Source organism: Phaenicophaeus curvirostris, chromosome 3, assembly GCF_032191515.1.
Source record: "Phaenicophaeus curvirostris isolate KB17595 chromosome 3, BPBGC_Pcur_1.0, whole genome shotgun sequence".
Lineage (NCBI taxonomy): Eukaryota > Metazoa > Chordata > Aves > Cuculiformes > Cuculidae > Phaenicophaeus > Phaenicophaeus curvirostris.
The window spans coordinates 53,653,444-53,671,652 of NC_091394.1; the positions used below are offsets into that span (position 1 = coordinate 53,653,444).

The 18,209-nt window shown below is 39.8% G+C and overlaps 1 protein-coding gene across 1 annotated transcript in view; it reads right to left on the bottom strand.

Annotated features, from left to right (window-relative positions):
* Positions 1-12,116, bottom strand: part of LOC138718594 (opsin-5-like) — a 31,921-nt gene extending 19,805 nt beyond the window's left edge. Inside the window, exon 1 of the mRNA XM_069853103.1 lies at positions 12,016-12,116. Within this exon, the coding sequence (XP_069709204.1) occupies positions 12,016-12,078 (63 nt within the window). The 5' untranslated portion in view covers positions 12,079-12,116. The remainder of the gene's footprint in view (positions 1-12,015) is intronic.
* Between the last annotated feature and the right edge of the window lie 6,093 nt (positions 12,117-18,209).

Below are 18,209 nucleotides of genomic sequence, written 5' to 3' on the forward strand. Positions count from 1 at the left end.
AATGAGAGGGCATCTTCATCACACAGTTCTGGTTTCATCAGTTAACTGACCATTCCTGCCATGGCTTACAACTTATCTAGTGTAATTACTAGAGTATTCGTACTTCTATTCTACTTGTTTCAATAACTGAAACAGTAACAAGACTGTTTATTGCATATAAATCTCCAAATGTTCTCAAGTACTCTATTTCTCCTCTCATTTGTAAGGAAGAAAAGAGCAGTCAGATTTTCTATTCTCCATTTACTTATTTGCTATAATGCCTTTGGGAAGTAGCTATTTTCCTCATTTTGGCTTAAATAAAAGCCTTATTTAAGACCCCTTATTTGGTTTTGAGACTCTTTGCCAAACAAAACCCAATAATGACTGACCTGAAACACAATTTACTTCCAGAACGTAGAGTCAATGGAGCCCTGCATCAAAATAAGAATAGGGTTTGTGCCCTGTATCAGAAGCTGAGAGAAGGCAGCTTTCCCGTTCAACAAGAACTAGAAATAGAGTCTGCTTTCAATCTCAGGTGCTGCCACAGGAACCTCCTTGAGGCCATGAAGTTCAGTGAGAGGAACTTAGTTCTGAAAAAAGGACTAAATGCCTGAGGTGAAATAGGTGGAAATAAGGTGCCTTGTTACTACCTTTGTGGGAATTCACTGCTTTGATTTCCTTTCTTATTGTAGGTAGGATAGATTAAAAATTTCTCATCCCCCTGCCGTGTTGCTGGCCCTTCTGAAGATATTCTGGTACTGTCAAAGCATCCTCTAAGAAACACGCCTGTCAGTCTATTACTAATTACATCCAGTATAATTACTAATTACATACAGTCTATTACATCCTCAGCCAGGTTTTCCATAAACTCATAGTTGATATTAGATATTAATTGCCAAATTAAAGAAGATAACTGGTTTGAAAATGTCCTACAGGCAAGTAGCTAATAACACAAATACTGCTTTCTTCATGAAAATGTTACGTATCTTGTACTACACACCTTATAATACACAGTTACACCTCACTGACAGGCACATGACCACATAAGTCTTCACAGAACGTTGACAAACCATTTCTTAGAAATTAAGAGCTTAAATGGATGAGGAAATCTCTTCTCTGACTTCATGCTGCTGGCCCCTCTCTCATGAAAAGAAAGTTGTGCCACTTCAAACCTATATTCTAGGCTGCCAAAGCAAGACAGAAAACCAGTGATTGAGTCCACCAGATCAGCTACCTAGCTAGCAAAGACAGGGGCTGACTGCTGAAAGGAAAAAAAACACACTGCCAAACATCAAAGGTGATATTAGAATGACAGGCTCCAGAATGGGCCACATTTGCCAGCTCTGAGCCAAAAAGCCCCTATCTGTGACACTGCAATGTGAGTGTCTGCTCTGGTACTGCCACCACAAATCACACCACCTCACGTGTTAGCCATCTCTTTGCAGACTGACGCTACAGTATGTTCCATTTGTCCAAGTAGAGGTGATAAGGTGTAGACTAAGGTATAGATTACCCTGATGAAACTACCCTCCCTCTCTCCAATACTGAGGATATCTAGGTTACTACTTCAGACTAGATGCTGAAGCATTAGTTAAGTAAACCAAAGTAATATGAACTCATTCCTAACCAAACAATCTACTGCTAAGACAATAAGTTTTATCCAAGCCTATCCACATGATATTTATGATCTGTAATCTTACCAACTGTGCCGTGTTTATAAATCACAGTTCCTTAGCAGTTATTCTATAGTATTCTGCTGCAGAATATGTAGCTGCTCCACCAGTTTTTTCAGTTATGACACAGCCTTTCTCAGACTGCAAACCTGTAAATATCAACTTGTAAAGAAAGACAGAGTGAGAAAAGCAATCAATCAAATAAGTACACCGTGAGAAGGATGCACATTACTCAGCAATATTTCTACTTAAAGCCAAGAGAAGATGATCCACTATGCGGTGGCACTGCTGAACATTTTTATAGCAGGAGTCAAAGTCAGAGTTATGCACAAGCATATTTTTCTCTGAACCTTAAGAAGGAAAGTAGTTGCTTGAAATGCCACTGACTTAAAAGAAGAGGATCTTTTAAAACAGGAGCAACGAAGGAAAAGTCTGGGAATTATTCCCAGAGAACATGCGTTAATTTCTTGTAGCAGTAGTCATCCATAGAGAGACTTAACAGTGGTACCAGAATGCCTAATTTTTTTAGTGTTAAGAAAGCCCTTCCTTATCAGATTGTTCTTTAATGCAGCAAAAACAGCAACAACAAAATCCCAAGAAGAAAAGCATTATGCAAACACAGCAAGAAATCCATAGAGTGCCTCCAATATAATCCCTGTGGCTGCTGTTATCTGGCCCTTTCAGAACAGTGATTTAAGGAGTCAAAGCCAGGATCTGAAGTGCTAGAGAGGGATCCTTGAACAGCAAGAGGCTGAGCAGGCTGAGAGGGCAGAGAGCTTATGCCTGGCTGTGAATTTTACCTTCTCTCTAGGCTTTGGTGCCTGTCTTAAGGTTGTACTTTGCCTACACAGGGCTCAAACCCCAGATGTCTCCCCTGGGTAGAAACTGCATCTGAACAGGCTCCACATATAAGACTCCATGGGAAGGGGGTGAGGCCACTGAAAAACCCTGCCACATGGCCACAGGCGTGGTCACACCACAGTGTGCAGCTTAGAACCTGGGGACTTCTTGTCTTAACAGGGGTCAGGTCAACATCTCCCATTTCTGAAATGAGCACCAAAACCATTGGGTTAGAGTGTGGTGGAAAAGTTACCTGGCTGAAGTTAAACCACAAGAAGGAAAGGAGAAGCTATGACCCATGGAGGCTTGTCTCTGTAATTCAGTGCTTGAGGCATTTGCCTGAAAAAGATAGGGATGTAAGTTCAGCTTTTTTCTCATTTAATTCTTCTTCCACTGCCCTGATATACATGTTATGTTCTTTATTTTTTTCTATCAAGTTTCTATATTTCTAATTAAATCTAGAGCCACTCTGTGTTTTGTATAGCTGAGATATATTGTATCATATGACCCTGAACATGAGAATAATCTAAATAAACACGACGAGCAGAATGGATACAGCAAGCACCACACAGATACCATATACTGAAGGGTATCACTAGAAATCCAGTATCATTATTGGCAGTAATGTTAACAGAAAGCGGAATTTTTGCTTTCAAAAATCCACTTCTCCTCCACTTACTGAGACAAAGTTGTAAAGGGTCCTGAGATACCACAGAGGAGGAAAATAGAGAAAGAGCTTGTGACACACAGGTGTTTGTCTCCTTGCAAACCTTGATCTTGTGAAAAAGGGCCAGTGGGCAAGTTCTCCATTACTGAACAAGTCTTCCTCACCAAGATGATGTTTTACTAATTCCATTGCAAGAAATCGCTGGCAATGTTTCTGATTTTGACCCAAAGCTTGAATGATGTCTGCAGTAAGCACTGTGGCAACTCAAAATATGGGCAATACCCCAGCACTAATGGACTAGAAAATGTGCTAAGCCACATAACTTTCAAGGCCAGTGTTCTCCAGTGATGAACAGCTGTAAAAGTGCCTATGGAGAACAAATATTTCAAATGAGAAACCACAGCCAAGACACCCTCAGGCTTCCACGGACAGGAGGAGGGACTGATTTAGTTCGTTTTCTTTGATGAATCTCGGAACTGATAAATCCCAGAGGAGTTGGATTTCTACAGAAAATAAGAAATTGGCAGTAGAAATATAACCTACTCAAACACATCCATATGCCCTAAACGGGCTTCAAGATACTCTGTTTTACATAGTATAGCCCTTAGACAGATGAACTTTCCATGGACAAATAGAAGGAATTTAGTCCTTTAAAATTAGAATTAGCTGAGAATGAAACCCAAGTATTTCTTCAGAAGTGCTGTATATCTCCCTCATGATCCCTGTTGCCAGCAATAAATAGACAATGGAAAATGAATGGGAAATAACTCCTTGTTATCATTTCAATCTCTTCACAGAAAAATGAAAGTAGGCAGAGGCAGCCTTGAGGATGCTGCATTTCTGGGATGGCAGGGGTAAGATTTACACATCTACAAATACTATAATTTTGGAAGTATTTTATGTTAGAAATTATGGGGGAATTTTTCTAGCAGCTAGTAAAAGCTGCATATTTGCCAGACTAGGACCCTGACTCTGGGTCAAATGAAGAATTTAAAGTCATTGTATGCGTACAGCATTCAAGAAATATTCTTGTACCCAACTAAACTACTGGTCAAGCATGAAGGGCTAGGGGAAGCTTTCCTGGAATAAGAATCACCAAAAATACTTTTGGAGTGGTTATTATTTCAGCACATGAAGAGGAAGTGTATAGAAATGAAGACTTGCAAAGCCATGTGCTAGGACTAGACATGATTTTATGACACATGCCAAAGGGATTCTAAAAATATTTTAATACCACAGCCCCATACCAAAATTTTGCAAACCTATTGTGTTTTGCCAGACATCAAATGTCAAAACCTAAAATATTTTCCAGAAATTTTTATGGCTCCATATTCTTATGAGTATTTGGAATGACTCCTTGTGGAAAAGAAAGCAAACAGACAAGAGGAAGAAATTAATCAAAAAAAAAAGAAGAACATCCAGTAATGAGCAGAGGGGGGGGCCTTGGAATGAAATTGATTCCTTGTTCCTGAAGGAATTGGTACCATATCTCAATACTCCTAAATCATTCTTGTTAAAGAGAACTTAAATTGCCTTCTCCATTTCCATAAATTGCCCAGAGGACTAGATATGATCTTCCAGCTTAACGACAAAGCCAACCAAGGAGCAATATCACTTCTGCTATGAAAACAAGAGAAAACCAATTGTAACTTAAAATCACTTGGTCCATAATTTCACTCAAGCTCTACAGGTGATACTAAGCAGATTTCTTCTGTTCTGAACAGTTCAAATGGAATAGGATGAGCAGGAAAAAAGCCTGTGGTCCTCCACACCATTTAGACAAAATAGAGGCAGACCAGACTGTGTGATGCCTGTTCCCCTCCTCCACAACATTACCCTTCCCGAGAACCCTGGGCCAAGGAATAAGAAAGCAAAGACCCACAGAATCAAAGGCAGACATTAATTAGTCATTACTAACTATATTTCATGTATGTACTTCTATGGGTGAGCCGCCTGTGTTGTTCACTGTTGACTGTGCCAGTTCACTGACTTCAGTGCCAGATGGCTTCCTCGACGTTGCTGTGTTGCTTCGCACAGCACGGTGGCCTGTTTCATGATACACACTGTTTCCTGCTGTCGCCAAATAGTTTGCTTAAGTAAAACTGCAAAAATACTAGTAGCTTCTTGTCAAGGGCCAAGTCATAAGCGAAAAAATGTCTTCTTCATACCCGGAAAGAGTAGCATTTGAGCTGCATGTCAGGCCTTGCTATTATAGTATCTTACATATTTCTACTTTGTTCATAATTAGTAATTATGTATTTTTTTTTAACATTTACACTTTGAATAGATTTCCTTCATAAGATTTTATCCAATAACACCTTTTACTCTACTAGCAGTTCTTTTTGGTTGCATATACATCTTTTCTTAACAGCACTGCTCTTTCAAAACCTCAGGAAATCTGCCACACTACAGTTAACTAGGAAGTCTAGTGTTAGCTGGATCATATTTAACATGGATATGAGAAAGTAATTTATTTTCCACCAAATATGTCTTTGCAAAAAAGGGATAAATTAACAATTCAAAAAAAAAAACTTATTACATTTTCAACAAAACTTATCATATATTTCCTCCCAGGTATTCCTGTATCTTTTCTTGAAGAATTACTTAGTTGGGGGCGAAGAAGAAGATGGTGAAGCAAAGGAGGGAATACCTTAACACTGTGGTTTGTCTCCTCAACAGATGTCTTTACTCACCTCAGCTAATTCTCCTTTACATAACAGTTTCATTCCTTATTTTGTCATACAAGGTGGTTTCTTTGCTTGAGTGAATCATTTGCAACCTAAAGGGAAAAACTGCTTACAGGATGTTCTTGTTGCATCCTGAACCCAGCTGAAGCCATGCACACCCTACATGTGATTCTTATAAAGGATTTTTGAAGGGTTTTAAAAGCTTTTAAAACTATTATGAACCCTTCCTGAGCATTTCCTTTGATTTCAATCTTTTCTTCTCATTTTAAGTTTCTGAGCACTGACTTCATACACCTTAAGCCACTTTGATGTTAATGTTCATTGTCTTTACTTCATCAGATGTCTTCCTCAGAAGCCCTGGTATCTGTTGTCTAAGCAAAACAGGGGAAGACTGCACTGCAATTCCAGTGAAAAACAGGTAGGCTGGAAATAAACTTTTGATAGTTTTACTAGCGGTTGAATGTTAGTTAACAATAACAGACAAATAGAAGTGTTACTTATTCATTTTAAAGAAAAATCAGTTTCCATAGCTAAAATCATGATGTTTCACACAGCATGAGCACCTTCATCAGAACATTGTGAAGCAAAGAATGTAATACAAAGAGATGACAAAACAGTGTAATTGATTAAATTTGTATCACTTTTTTGAGTTTCTGGGACTGTACTTTTCCATGTCCTTAAAGAAAAGATTGGGGTCTCCCCTATGCACTCAGATTTCTCCTCCTTACATGTTACCAGGAAAGATGGTGATAAAATTAACAGCAAAAGGTATCCCTAGCACAAAGTATGGCTTCCAGTGAAGTTCCTGCCATTAAGTTCAGCTCTGTTCTCAGAGTTAACACTCCCAACACAGAACCAGGAAACCCAAATTTGTTTTTCCACTTCTTTTCTTCATTTATTTTTCAAGTGTTCTAAAATAAATCTAAAATAAATATATTATTTCACAAGAATACAGCTTGATCATATATACACACATATAAATATCCCATATACATATATATTCCCCAATCATGATAATTTCACCTGATAGACTTTTTTAAGCACCCATTCTGCTCTTCCCTCACTGTGTAAGACAGTCTTTCAAAAGCACCAGAAAGGCTCTGATCACATACTCTAAGATTACTCCTTGAAGCTTTGGAACTGATCAAAAACAAAGATAAGGAGTCTCACATTACAGAGAACTGATAAATAGAAAAGTATAATATGAGACAAACATTTGCTCAGCCAACTAATTTCTCTACCACACACTCAGCTAAAACCTATGTGCAATGCAGTGATCACTTATTCTAGTTGGATGATCACCACTCTTCATTCCACAAAAAAAAACCCTTATGGGTTGGGCTTGTCTTGTTTTTGTATAGTAGAAACATTTCTAACTTCTGTTTGTTCAGTGTGGATCTCATCCACGGGATGACCAAGCATGATCAGCTCTAATTTTAGCCTTCCCGTTAGATGTTTTTGTGGCCCATTTTTAGATGTTTTTGGTAAAGGAGAATTCATGGTTTCCCATGGCAGTACTGGTGTTCTACCAGGCTCATAAATATGTTACTGTGAGGAAGTTATTCCTAATATCTTCCTGACCTGCCCAAGATGGCTCTCCAAAATGATTTATCCCTTTCCTCTTTGCACCAGCCTTGAAATAACAGATAAAATACTGTTTTTTCCCTCTCCCACTTCCACTTCTGATCTAAGCAATTCCTTTTGCAATGTTTTTAATTCCTTCCTTTTAGGTAGCATTTTCTGTAGGCCTCATCCCTTAATTTTTCTGCATCCTGGACTTTGTCCTTCAGCCAGTTGTCTCAAAGTTGTGGCCATGACCTATGCAGCCCATGGGCACAGATCTCTCCCTCTCTGGTCATCCAACTGGATCCCCCAAGTGGCCAGGACAGCATTTAGGCTCTTGACCTCAACAAGGAGCTCTCTGGGGCACAGACTTCTAATATCAATCATCTATGATCTCACCACAAGATACAGAATGTATTTTCTATCAGTCTTTAGTATTTCTCTAACCCACCTGTAATTTTGTGGGAAGTCTCGGCTGCTCCGAGGGATGGGAATGCAAGCTTAACATTGGCCTTGAACAGATACCCACGTATCCTTGATGAAGCTGGAAAGTGCCAAAAAAAGCTGAGTAAACAAGAGTAAGAAGCTGCCAGGCTGCAGGTGGAACCATCCAATTATGAAGTTACAATAGAGAAAGAGTCATCCAATTACGAACTGTTGGTCTTTGGCTAAACCAATTATATATGGACACGCAGTCCCAGAAAGGGTATAAAAAGTCTTGTAAAACCAATAAAGAGGTCCTTCTGTGCACAACTTCTACATGTCATTGGCCACCACAACTGCAACATAATTTCAGTGCGGCAACTTCGAGACTCTCATTTATTGCTAGATTAATTGCACGTCTATCACACACCATAATCATTTGAGTTTTCAAGACGTACACAAATCACTACCCTAGTAACAGGATACAATCCACCTTTGTGCCATTATGATATTGTACAGAGAAGTAACGTGCTAGACTTCAGATCATTCTTTCTGAAACACTCTCCCCAAAAGATATTCTTTCACGGGAAATTTCACATTATATTTAAGTTTGCTTCTAGAACTGCTTGACATAGCTATGAATTTTCCCATTTCAAGAAGTGGATGCCCCATCCCTGGAGGTGGTCAGTGTCAGGTTGGATGAGGCTTTAAGCAACTTGATCCAGTGGAAGGTGACCCTTCACTTTTGGCTGATTTACAATGTGGATTTATTCCCAAAAAGAGAGATACCGACTGCTACCCATGCATTTCCATCACTAGGCTGTTAGCAATACCTGACATAGCAATTTTTCTCTTTCAGCATTAAACTGCAGGCCAGTTTTAGATGGTTAAAATTTAGTAAGGCTGCTGTCTTTAATGGCAGGTCTCTCTAAATCAGACCTGAAAACTTACAACACTCATTAGTTCAACCTTAGCAAAATCCCTCTTTTAAAGCCATCCTTTCCTGTCCTGCTAAGTATTTTTTCACCAGAAAACATTTGTTTTATCTTTGTGATTTTTCCTCACTTCTTTGGAGCTTATTACAGTTTTCTTTGAAAAGATGTTCTTCACGCACACTTTCTGTCTTCACTGACCAGGAAATATTCTTCCCTGCCTGTAGCTGAGTCACAACTGTTCCCACACAAAGTCCATTAGCCCTTCAAAAGACTTTGCTTTACACCAAGGCTTAAAGCATTCAGTTTTCTCCCTCAAGCCCTTTACTTAAATAATCAAGGATTTCTACTGCCTCGTCTACCTTGTCCAGCTTCTTAAAAGGAAAGGTGCAACCCTTTCACTTAACTGTACCATTTGTACCACTTGGCCATTTCTCTTAGCTGTTCCTTCTTCTATCTTCTTGTCCACCTGACATACACAACACAATATCTTTTTTTCCAACTGACATTTTTCTCGTACTTTAAAGCTAAGTGTGAATACTACACATCTCTTCAGCCTTCTGCCTTGCATTTATCTGTTAGAACTTTTTATTGGCTGTAGTATCTTGACATTACAGGACTTGCATCAAGTCACAGGAGAAAACTATAAAGAACTATCCTCCTATGACCTTCCTCCAGGGAAGCTATGACAGAGCTCCCAGATCTTCATGGCATCAGCTTTAGAGGCATTTGCTGCCTGAAGTCTCCTTACTATATGGATTCTAATTCTCTGTGACTTAAAGGGGCATTTCTTAAGCCTCATATGATATTTTTGTTAGCCCTGAGGTGTTGCAGGATGCTGCTCCAAGGTTTTTCTCATAAGTGATGCTTTCTGGGGCTCTAAGAGGTTCTAGAGAACTTCAGTGATTCCAGTCACTGTTCCATAGGGGAACACTACAGGGTATTAAAGTGAACCCGCCACAGATTTACATTAAACAACGTATTACATTTTCAACAAAACTTATCATATATTTCCTCCCAGGTATTCCTGTATCTTTTCTTGAAGAATTACTCAGTTGGGGGGGAAGAAGAAGGTGGTGAAGCAAAGGAGGGAATACCTTAACACTGTGGTTTGTCTCCTCAACAGATGTCTTTAGCCACCTCAGCTAATTCTCCTTTACATAACAGTTTCATTCCTTATTTTGTCTTACAAGGTGGTTTCTTTGCTTGAGTGAATCATTTGCAACCTAAAGGGAAAAACTGCTTACAGGATGTTCTTGTTGCATCCTAAACACAGCTGAAGCCATGCATACCCTACATGTGGCTGAAAAAGTCTTCGCATCCCGACACCTGGTAGTTACATATTTTGAACTGACCCCCTGCCCCTAAAGCTTTTTAGGTCTGAGAAAGTGCCTAAATGTGCAAGTAATTTTGCACACCTGTCACATTTCTCACTATCAACCAACAGATCTTGCTTCTCTATACAGAAAAATGTTAGTTATTCCTTCACCGTATGATAAGTGGAAACAAAAGCCAGAGCAGATGTTACTGCCAGCACTCAGATTTTGCTGGTCTTTGTCTTTATCAGATAGTTTCAATATATATGCATTATTGGCCCCCTAAAGATCTTGTCTTGTTTCAAGGATGTAAACACCATGATGACACCAAACTTAGTCAAGTAAAAATGGTTGCATTTGCCATATTTCTCCAGCATCTAATAATTTCTGGAAAATATGGGAGTCAAACTATCTCAGAATCACTTAGCAATATCATTGTTAAACAATCCTGGCATACAGTGTGTGTCCAAATCCTTCTGGTTGTTTACAGGGCAGCAACCACTTGTTCCAAAACAAAGATAACAGAGGTAGCTCCATAAGCCACTAACACGTACAAAGGCTGTATCACAGTGTTTGCATGAAAAAATAAACATCCTTCCTGACTGCCAGTGAAAAACTGAAGGTGGACTGCAGACAAATATCAAAATCAGTTGCCTATTACCATAGGAGAATAAATCCACACTTTAACTTTTTTTCCATCAGCACTCATCTAAACTGAATTTAGATTTCACAAGAAGCAACTTGGAAACTTACAGCTGAGACATGTTTAACAGCTAAGAAACATTTTTTGTCTCAGGTCAACCTGTAACGTGTTTATGAGGTGCTGAAGAAATAAGGAACAAATCCATCTCCTGTTGCTTTACTAATCAAATCTCAACTTCTCTAACAAATAATTGAAGACTCAGAGAACCAGTTTTCTAAGCTGTCACACGCAGCAAAATATTAAATGTATATGTATTCAAAGCCACTGCAAAAAAAAATAAATTAAACTGGTCCTTCTAGCAACCTCCAGAATACTTAACACATGCAGTTCACCTCTCAGGAAACATTTAAATTTTTATAGATCATGGGATTCTAAGAGAGTAAATTCCAGATTATCATTCTTTGCCTAATGTTTTGAGAGACTAAGAAATAATGCATTCAAGCTTTTGGCATTAGTTCAATGGATAGTAGCGTACCTAAATTCAATCTACAAGTTTCCCGGAATTCCCTGGATCCCGGAACTGACATTCTGATTACAGCAATGCAGCAACACGGAACAAACAGTTCATGAACGGAGAAGATACATAAGATGAATATCTGGTTTAAAGCTCCATAGCTTCCATATCTATATCACAGATATAATGCACCTGATGATGCAGTGGTGAACGTCCCCTGACACCTCTACATCAGGAGCATCTGTAGAGCTGCCACCAGGCAGGTGACAATGAACACAGAGCCAGGGGAATAAGTAAGAGCGCTCCAGAACAGTGTCACCCCAGCTATTCAGGGCTTCTCTCCTCTGCTTTGGTTACAACACTTGATAAGTGTAGGATTGACAGGCAGATCCCTGATCTGAAGTATTTAGCATTTAAACACTCCATCCTTCCAAAAAGCCGACTAACGGACTCTCTTCTTGAGCTGAACAACTGGCATTCACCTGCAGGTCTGTGAGGTGTTAACAGGAGAGGAGAAGAAGGAGAGAGAAATACTCACGGAGAGCCGGTCCCTGCGGGGCATCCCCCCTCCAAAGCACCAACATGAATTTCCCTACCGCTCCCAACACTCAATGTGAATTTCCCTCCCGCTCGCCTGCTCTCCAGGGTAGGGAGCTAGGCAGCCCCACCAAGAGGCAGCTGTCCCGGGACCCGCATCCCCGAGCGGCTCCCCCGAACCCCTCTGTGCCCCCCACGCCTCCTCCAACCTCAGCGAGGCAGAGCCCGGGAGCAGCGCTACCTCCAAGCGAAGCGACACGCAGAGTCTTCCAAAACACTGTGGGAGAGGGAGAGAGAGCAGCATCCAGCGGCAGCCCCGGAGAGAGATGAAGAGCTGCAGGCACTTGAGGTCCCAGCTGATCCCAAACTGGGGGATGTTTTGCCCTACACCCACACGATGTGGTACAGGCAGCACAGAGCTGAGGCTGTTCCAGCCTCACTGGGAAAAAGATCTTCACTCTGGACTCCATGGAATTGGGGTAAAAACAAGACAAAACAAAACAAACCCCTTCATCATCAGCATAAAAACTGCTGTGTTCTCAGTACTTCTTAAAAGCCCATCCCTCAAAATATTCTTCTGCATACGGAGAGGTAAAGAGGCAGTCTGTCTGATTATAACACCCAGATCTAAAGCACACTAGATTTAAACTTTGACTCTCCCTGTTGTCACAACAGGCTCTGGGGCTACCCACAACTCAAGACGCTTAAAGTGGAAGCAGGGCTGTTCCACAGCCTCTGCGAGGAACCAGGTCCCTACAAGGCACCCGAGCTGAAGAACCCCAGGGTCTGTTGGACCCAAGCTCTTCTAGACTTCCCAGGCTCCATGAGAGGCAAATACAACAAAGCTATAAAAGCAGCACACACACACATTGACACCTACATCTGACACCAAGTGCAGCTGGATTTGCCGCACTTTCAGCAGAAGTTAAATGCAAACTGTCTCTGCACACAGACACTGCCCCTCAAAACAGCAATGTATGGCACTGAGGTGGAGGCTCGAGGAGGGTGGCGAATCAGCAATGCCTCCAACCACACAGAATCATTTCTGAGAATCCTCTGAGACACAATTCACAGGCACTAAGCTGAAATTCTCACTCCTAATCAGCCACCTAAAACCATTCTTATGAAGATTTTTATAAAAAAAATGCAACTATTTTCTTCAGAGTTCACTCTTTTGCCATCAAAATATGACTGTGAAACAGAGGAGGATGGAAATCGAAGTCTTCTCTCCCTTTCTTTATTTTCCTCCCACTGATATATGCATTTATATTAATTTATTCCTGTTCCTGCAAGCAAGAAGTCATATGTGTGTATATATAGACTGTTGATGTTACAAGCATAATTATGGGATAGTATACGATTCCCAAATACAAGCTCACCCCACAGAAATCTTAATTATTTCTTTCCAGAATGAATACACACCTGGAAACTGTCCTGACTTGACCAACTTTATCAACTGGCCTCCAAAACATCACCACTCTCTGAACTTCACCTTGCAGATACACAAGTACTCATTAACCACTGTTCATAGACTACAAGCATGCAAAACAGTTCATTTCTATATCTCCACACTGGTGGTTACCAAAGTCTTTCCTGATTCCCTTATCTCCAAGACTATTTCTCCTTAACTTAGTAACCCTTAGTGCTTGATCCTGCTGCAGAGAACCATGTAGCTTTCTCCTCAACCTCTGCAGATCCTGCAGTCACTACTTACCTCTCCATACTAAACTTCAGCAGGCAGAAGGTGAAGTTTGGCTGCTCAAGTTGTATTTGAATCACTGTTCCTCATCCCTTCGTGGAATGAAAAAGGACCGGATGGGAATATCTGTATGGAAATAGTCCATCTTTTTTATCCATAATGGTTGCTGAACACCGATCTATGCAGCGTTAAGAGAAGGGAATGAAGACCTTCATCTTGTGGGTGTTTTTCTCAGAATTCTGTTCCACATCAGCTCTGCAGCTGGTGCAAAGCAGCGCAGCTGCAGAGCTGCCTTATTTCTTGGGGAAATGACATGATCCAGAGAATGCTAGACATTGAAAAACCTGTAAGAACATTGAGATCATCTCCTTGAAAGAGCTCACTGAGAGCAGGACCACAGCAAACAACTTCTGCTTGGGCCACTGTGCCACCCCATGCTTTATCATGAACCCATTTCAAGTGTTCCCTGCCTATTGCACAACAGAAAAAGGCAGAGTCCTTCTAAGCTTGTTTAATTAATGCAGTGATTTATCCCATGGATCCCAAACAATTATGTTGCACAACTAGGAAAAGAAGCTGAAGATAGTAGTGTATAGGGGGTTTAAGCCAGCTTTGCCAGCATTCAAGGCATTTGTGCAGTAACAGCCAGAACAGAGGGCAGGTGTCTGATACACAATAGATGCCTCCTCCCGTCAAACTCCTCCAAAAGCCACACAGAGCAGTGTCAAAGTGAATTCTTTGCAGTGCACCTCAATTTTGCTGTTTCAGGCATGGAAAAATCCTGTTTCACAAACACAAAATTATTCTGTACCCATTTAAACATGATCTACCATTGACTTCATTAAATGCAGAGTGATGAGGTCACTGCTCTGGTGTCTATCAGAAATGATTCAATTGAAGTCAATGGTATTTCATGTGAATAAAACAGATGTAAGGCTCAAAGCAAGCACTTAACACTCAAACTTTTTTTGCTATTTATTAATCATATTTGCACACTTTTACTTGTTGAAATACAATTTGCAGGACCGTGAAAATGTTTTAAGTCATTTCCTAGAAAGTAAAATATCTGAAATAAGCCACTGTAAGAACAAGTCTTTTTACAGCAGTGCTGCTATAGCTAACACTCTGAACTGCTGGGACAGCAATTTAGAAAAAAAGAAGTTAGATAATGATTTTTAAAGCCCTTTGGGAGGTGAAGGAGAACACAACTGCTTAGTAAGTCTTAAACAGTTAACAGACCATTGCTATTTAAATATAAAATATAACATAAAATCCTTCACATTGCTTTGAAGAATGCAAAATGTATATACTACTTATAGACTTTGTAATAGAAAATAGTCTTGTTTCTAGATTGTAGATCATGAATTTATTACAGACCCAGCATTGTTAACAACCCAGAAGCTGTATTTCTGTAAGTTTCATTAAAATGAGTGTAACCTTAGCCTCATACTTATCAGTCCAGGTATATTTATCAACTTGTCTTTGACCTTTTTAATAAAGATTTGCTAGGTTTTTCTGTGGGACAATATCCACACACAAAGCTTATCTCTCATGGGTGCTTTTAAAATCCATAAGACTGAACATCCTTTCATTCACTGGTATTGTAAATCACATCCAACTTATCACAACAAACTCTTTAGACATTTTACAATCAAATTCAATTATTTTTTAGTCTATTTAAATAAAAATGACACTCTGCTATTTTTCAAATGTGGGAAGTGAACGACATGCAGTTTCTGTAGGCTCAAGATGTCTAAATCATTAAGTTCTGGGTAGTTTATGTGCTTTCAGATCTTAAGAATGTTTAGGATAGCACCTGCCTCTGGTAAAATGGGACTTAAAACCAGATGCCATCATAGCATTTTATCCATGCATTCTCCCATTTTCTTCAAGGCAGCTGCTTTCACTAGCTCTAGTTCTTCCTCTAAGGAACAAAACCCACCCCTAAACTGTAGCTCTGTGACTTTGGTCCATATATAGCAAGTGGCACAGATCCTGTTTGAAGCGCTAAGCAATCCTTCCAGCACATATATGCAACCAGGACAGCACCAGAAGGTATTGGTGGTGCAGCTGCTGCCATTGACAGCAGCTGCCATTGACAGCAGCAGACAAGCAAATCAGTCAGGGGAGTCAGGGGAGGTCTGCTCTATACCTCACAAGAACTGGCCCAAGGACAGAAGTAACTGCAAGAACAGTCAGCTGAGAAAAAAGGTTTCTGTAGTGTAGTTCTGGCTTGGAGACCAGTTCTTTCTATGGTTGTAATTACTTACTCTGTGGCCTCCTCTCCTCAATCCGCAATATAGGGGCACTAGAACTCACAATGCATTAAAAAATTTCAGTAGAATGCACATCATGACTCAGGTCTAGCGTGACAAGGCTGGCTTGCCAGTGTCCTGCATGTCCTCAGAGTCATCAGGCAGTTGTGTTTTTCTTAGGTTTTCCATTTGGAGTAAGTATTTGTAACGCCTGAAATAAGTTGCCTAGAGTCTTTGCGTGAACTGCCAAGTCATTTAATCATCACTGCACAGTAGCAAGCGCTAGGCAATGTTGACTGTTGTATTATATTCAGATCCTCACATTAAATCTCCTCTGGACCTTAAATAATCTCGGAAGTTAGTTAGAAAATGTGTACATATGTAGAGCTATTTTCTGCATAAGAGAAAACCGAAAATAATTGTGATGTGCTTCAAAGAATCAGGCCATGAGCTCATACTAGGTCCTTCAGAGTAGTCTGTAGCACAGGACAACTGCATCACATCCTGAAGGACAGGGACTGGTTATGTCTGATGGATGGAAGAACAAGGTATATTTATTGCTGGTTCTTAGGTAATGTGGGACTAAAAATGAAGCAGGCAGATCTGTCAGGAGTTGATGCAAAGGACTAACCCTGTTTTCCAGTTAGCCATGGACAACCTTAGTTCTTTGCAAAATAAATGGTAATTTTTCCTGTGTTTGTAGATAATTACTTATGCCAATGGGAAAGTCAATTATGTATCTGGAGGTTCCATTTTCTTCACTCATGCAGTGCTAGTAGGATCTCTTACCTGTGCATTCTGCAGTGTTCATGGAAGATTTCTAGAGTCTTGTGTGATCCCTCTCATTCAACATATTTACATTTTTCATATATGGAATTGAACTTTTTTAAAAAAAAAAGCAAAAGCAGAAACCATGAGATATCATAGAATCATAGAATGGTTTGGGTTGGAATAAACATTCAAGATCATCTAGCTCCAATGCCACTGACATGGGCAGGGACACCTCCCAGTAGATCAGGTTGCCCAAGGCCCCATCCCGCCTAGCCTTGAACACTTCCAGGGATGGACAATCCACAGTTTCCCTGGGCAACCTGTTCCACTGCCTCACCTTCCTCCTTGTAAGAATTTCCTCCTTATGTCTAGTCTAAATCTGCCTCTCTCCAATTTATAGCCGTTCCCCCTTGTCCCATCAGCATAAGTCCTTGTAAAAAGTCCCTTCCCAGCTTTCTTGTATGCCCCAAATATATAATTTTTTAGCAATAGCTTGTGTAAATATTTTGAATTATTTGGATGACCAATTAAAGGTAGATGAGATACATCAAAACAAAAACCTACCTTGTCAGACAAATAGACATTCCTTGTGCAGAATAGGTATAGGAAAAGCACTTTTCCATACTAATGGCCAAACCTTGTCCATAAACTTCTGGAATCAAAATAACAGTTGCCAGGCTAATGTGCCCGTAAATATAAGTAATTCTGTTGAAGTTTTTTTTATCTTGGTTGGATAAAATTTAATCACACTCGTGATCCCTAACATTAACTTTCTAATTATTTCTTTACCAAACTCAAATGGCTAAAATAGAAGCCTGAATATACACATTACCCAGGCCTGAGAATCACAATTTTCTTTCATAAACATGTTTGAAACATAGTTTGAAAGCTCTAATGGCATCCATCTTAAGTTATCACCCCCTCTCAGGATACACTTTTGGGGTTATAGAAGTAAATGCAATTATGTTATCGCACTAGCAAGAACACATCTTGAGTATTTAAATATTCAGTGCTCTTATTTATTAGGTTCTTAGTGTCATCCTTCAACTAAAGATTTTACTGGATCTGCACATCTGTGAAAGGAGACCTACAGGTTCCTGGAACATCAAAGGTTATTTATATCCATATGCATTTACACATTCTGCACAAGGACCCAGACAGAAGGTTGGTATCATCGTCACAAGTAGTCATTCAAAATGTGTTAATTCAAAGCTCAATATTTGTTCACAAAGATGTTATTGTTTAAAGAATGCAATACAACATTGTACAAAGTTCAACGGAAGGACCTATAAACACTTATGCACCCACTCTGAGTAATAATTATTGTTCCAAGTGGAACAACAAGCCCTTCTTATCACAGAAGATTCTACAATGAATCATTTGGCGAGAATCTTTCAACAATACTCAGGATTTTCTCCTTGACTGCAATAATGTGAAAAGCTGTTGAAACACCCAGTTGAAAAATTAAAGATTTTTGAGTATTACACATGAATTCAGAAAGCTGGATTTTCAAATCATTTCTCAGGTATTTAAAGACAAAGAGAGGGGCCTGACAGATTCAAAAAACAAAACAAAACAAATCCAAAAACAAAGTGAAAAGATAAAGCACAAGATACGCATTGGAAGAAATGGAATATGTGTGCCTACAAATGGGATTTTTAAAAACTATTTTTCTCTATCAGTATGTACATTTAAATGAACTTTACAGCA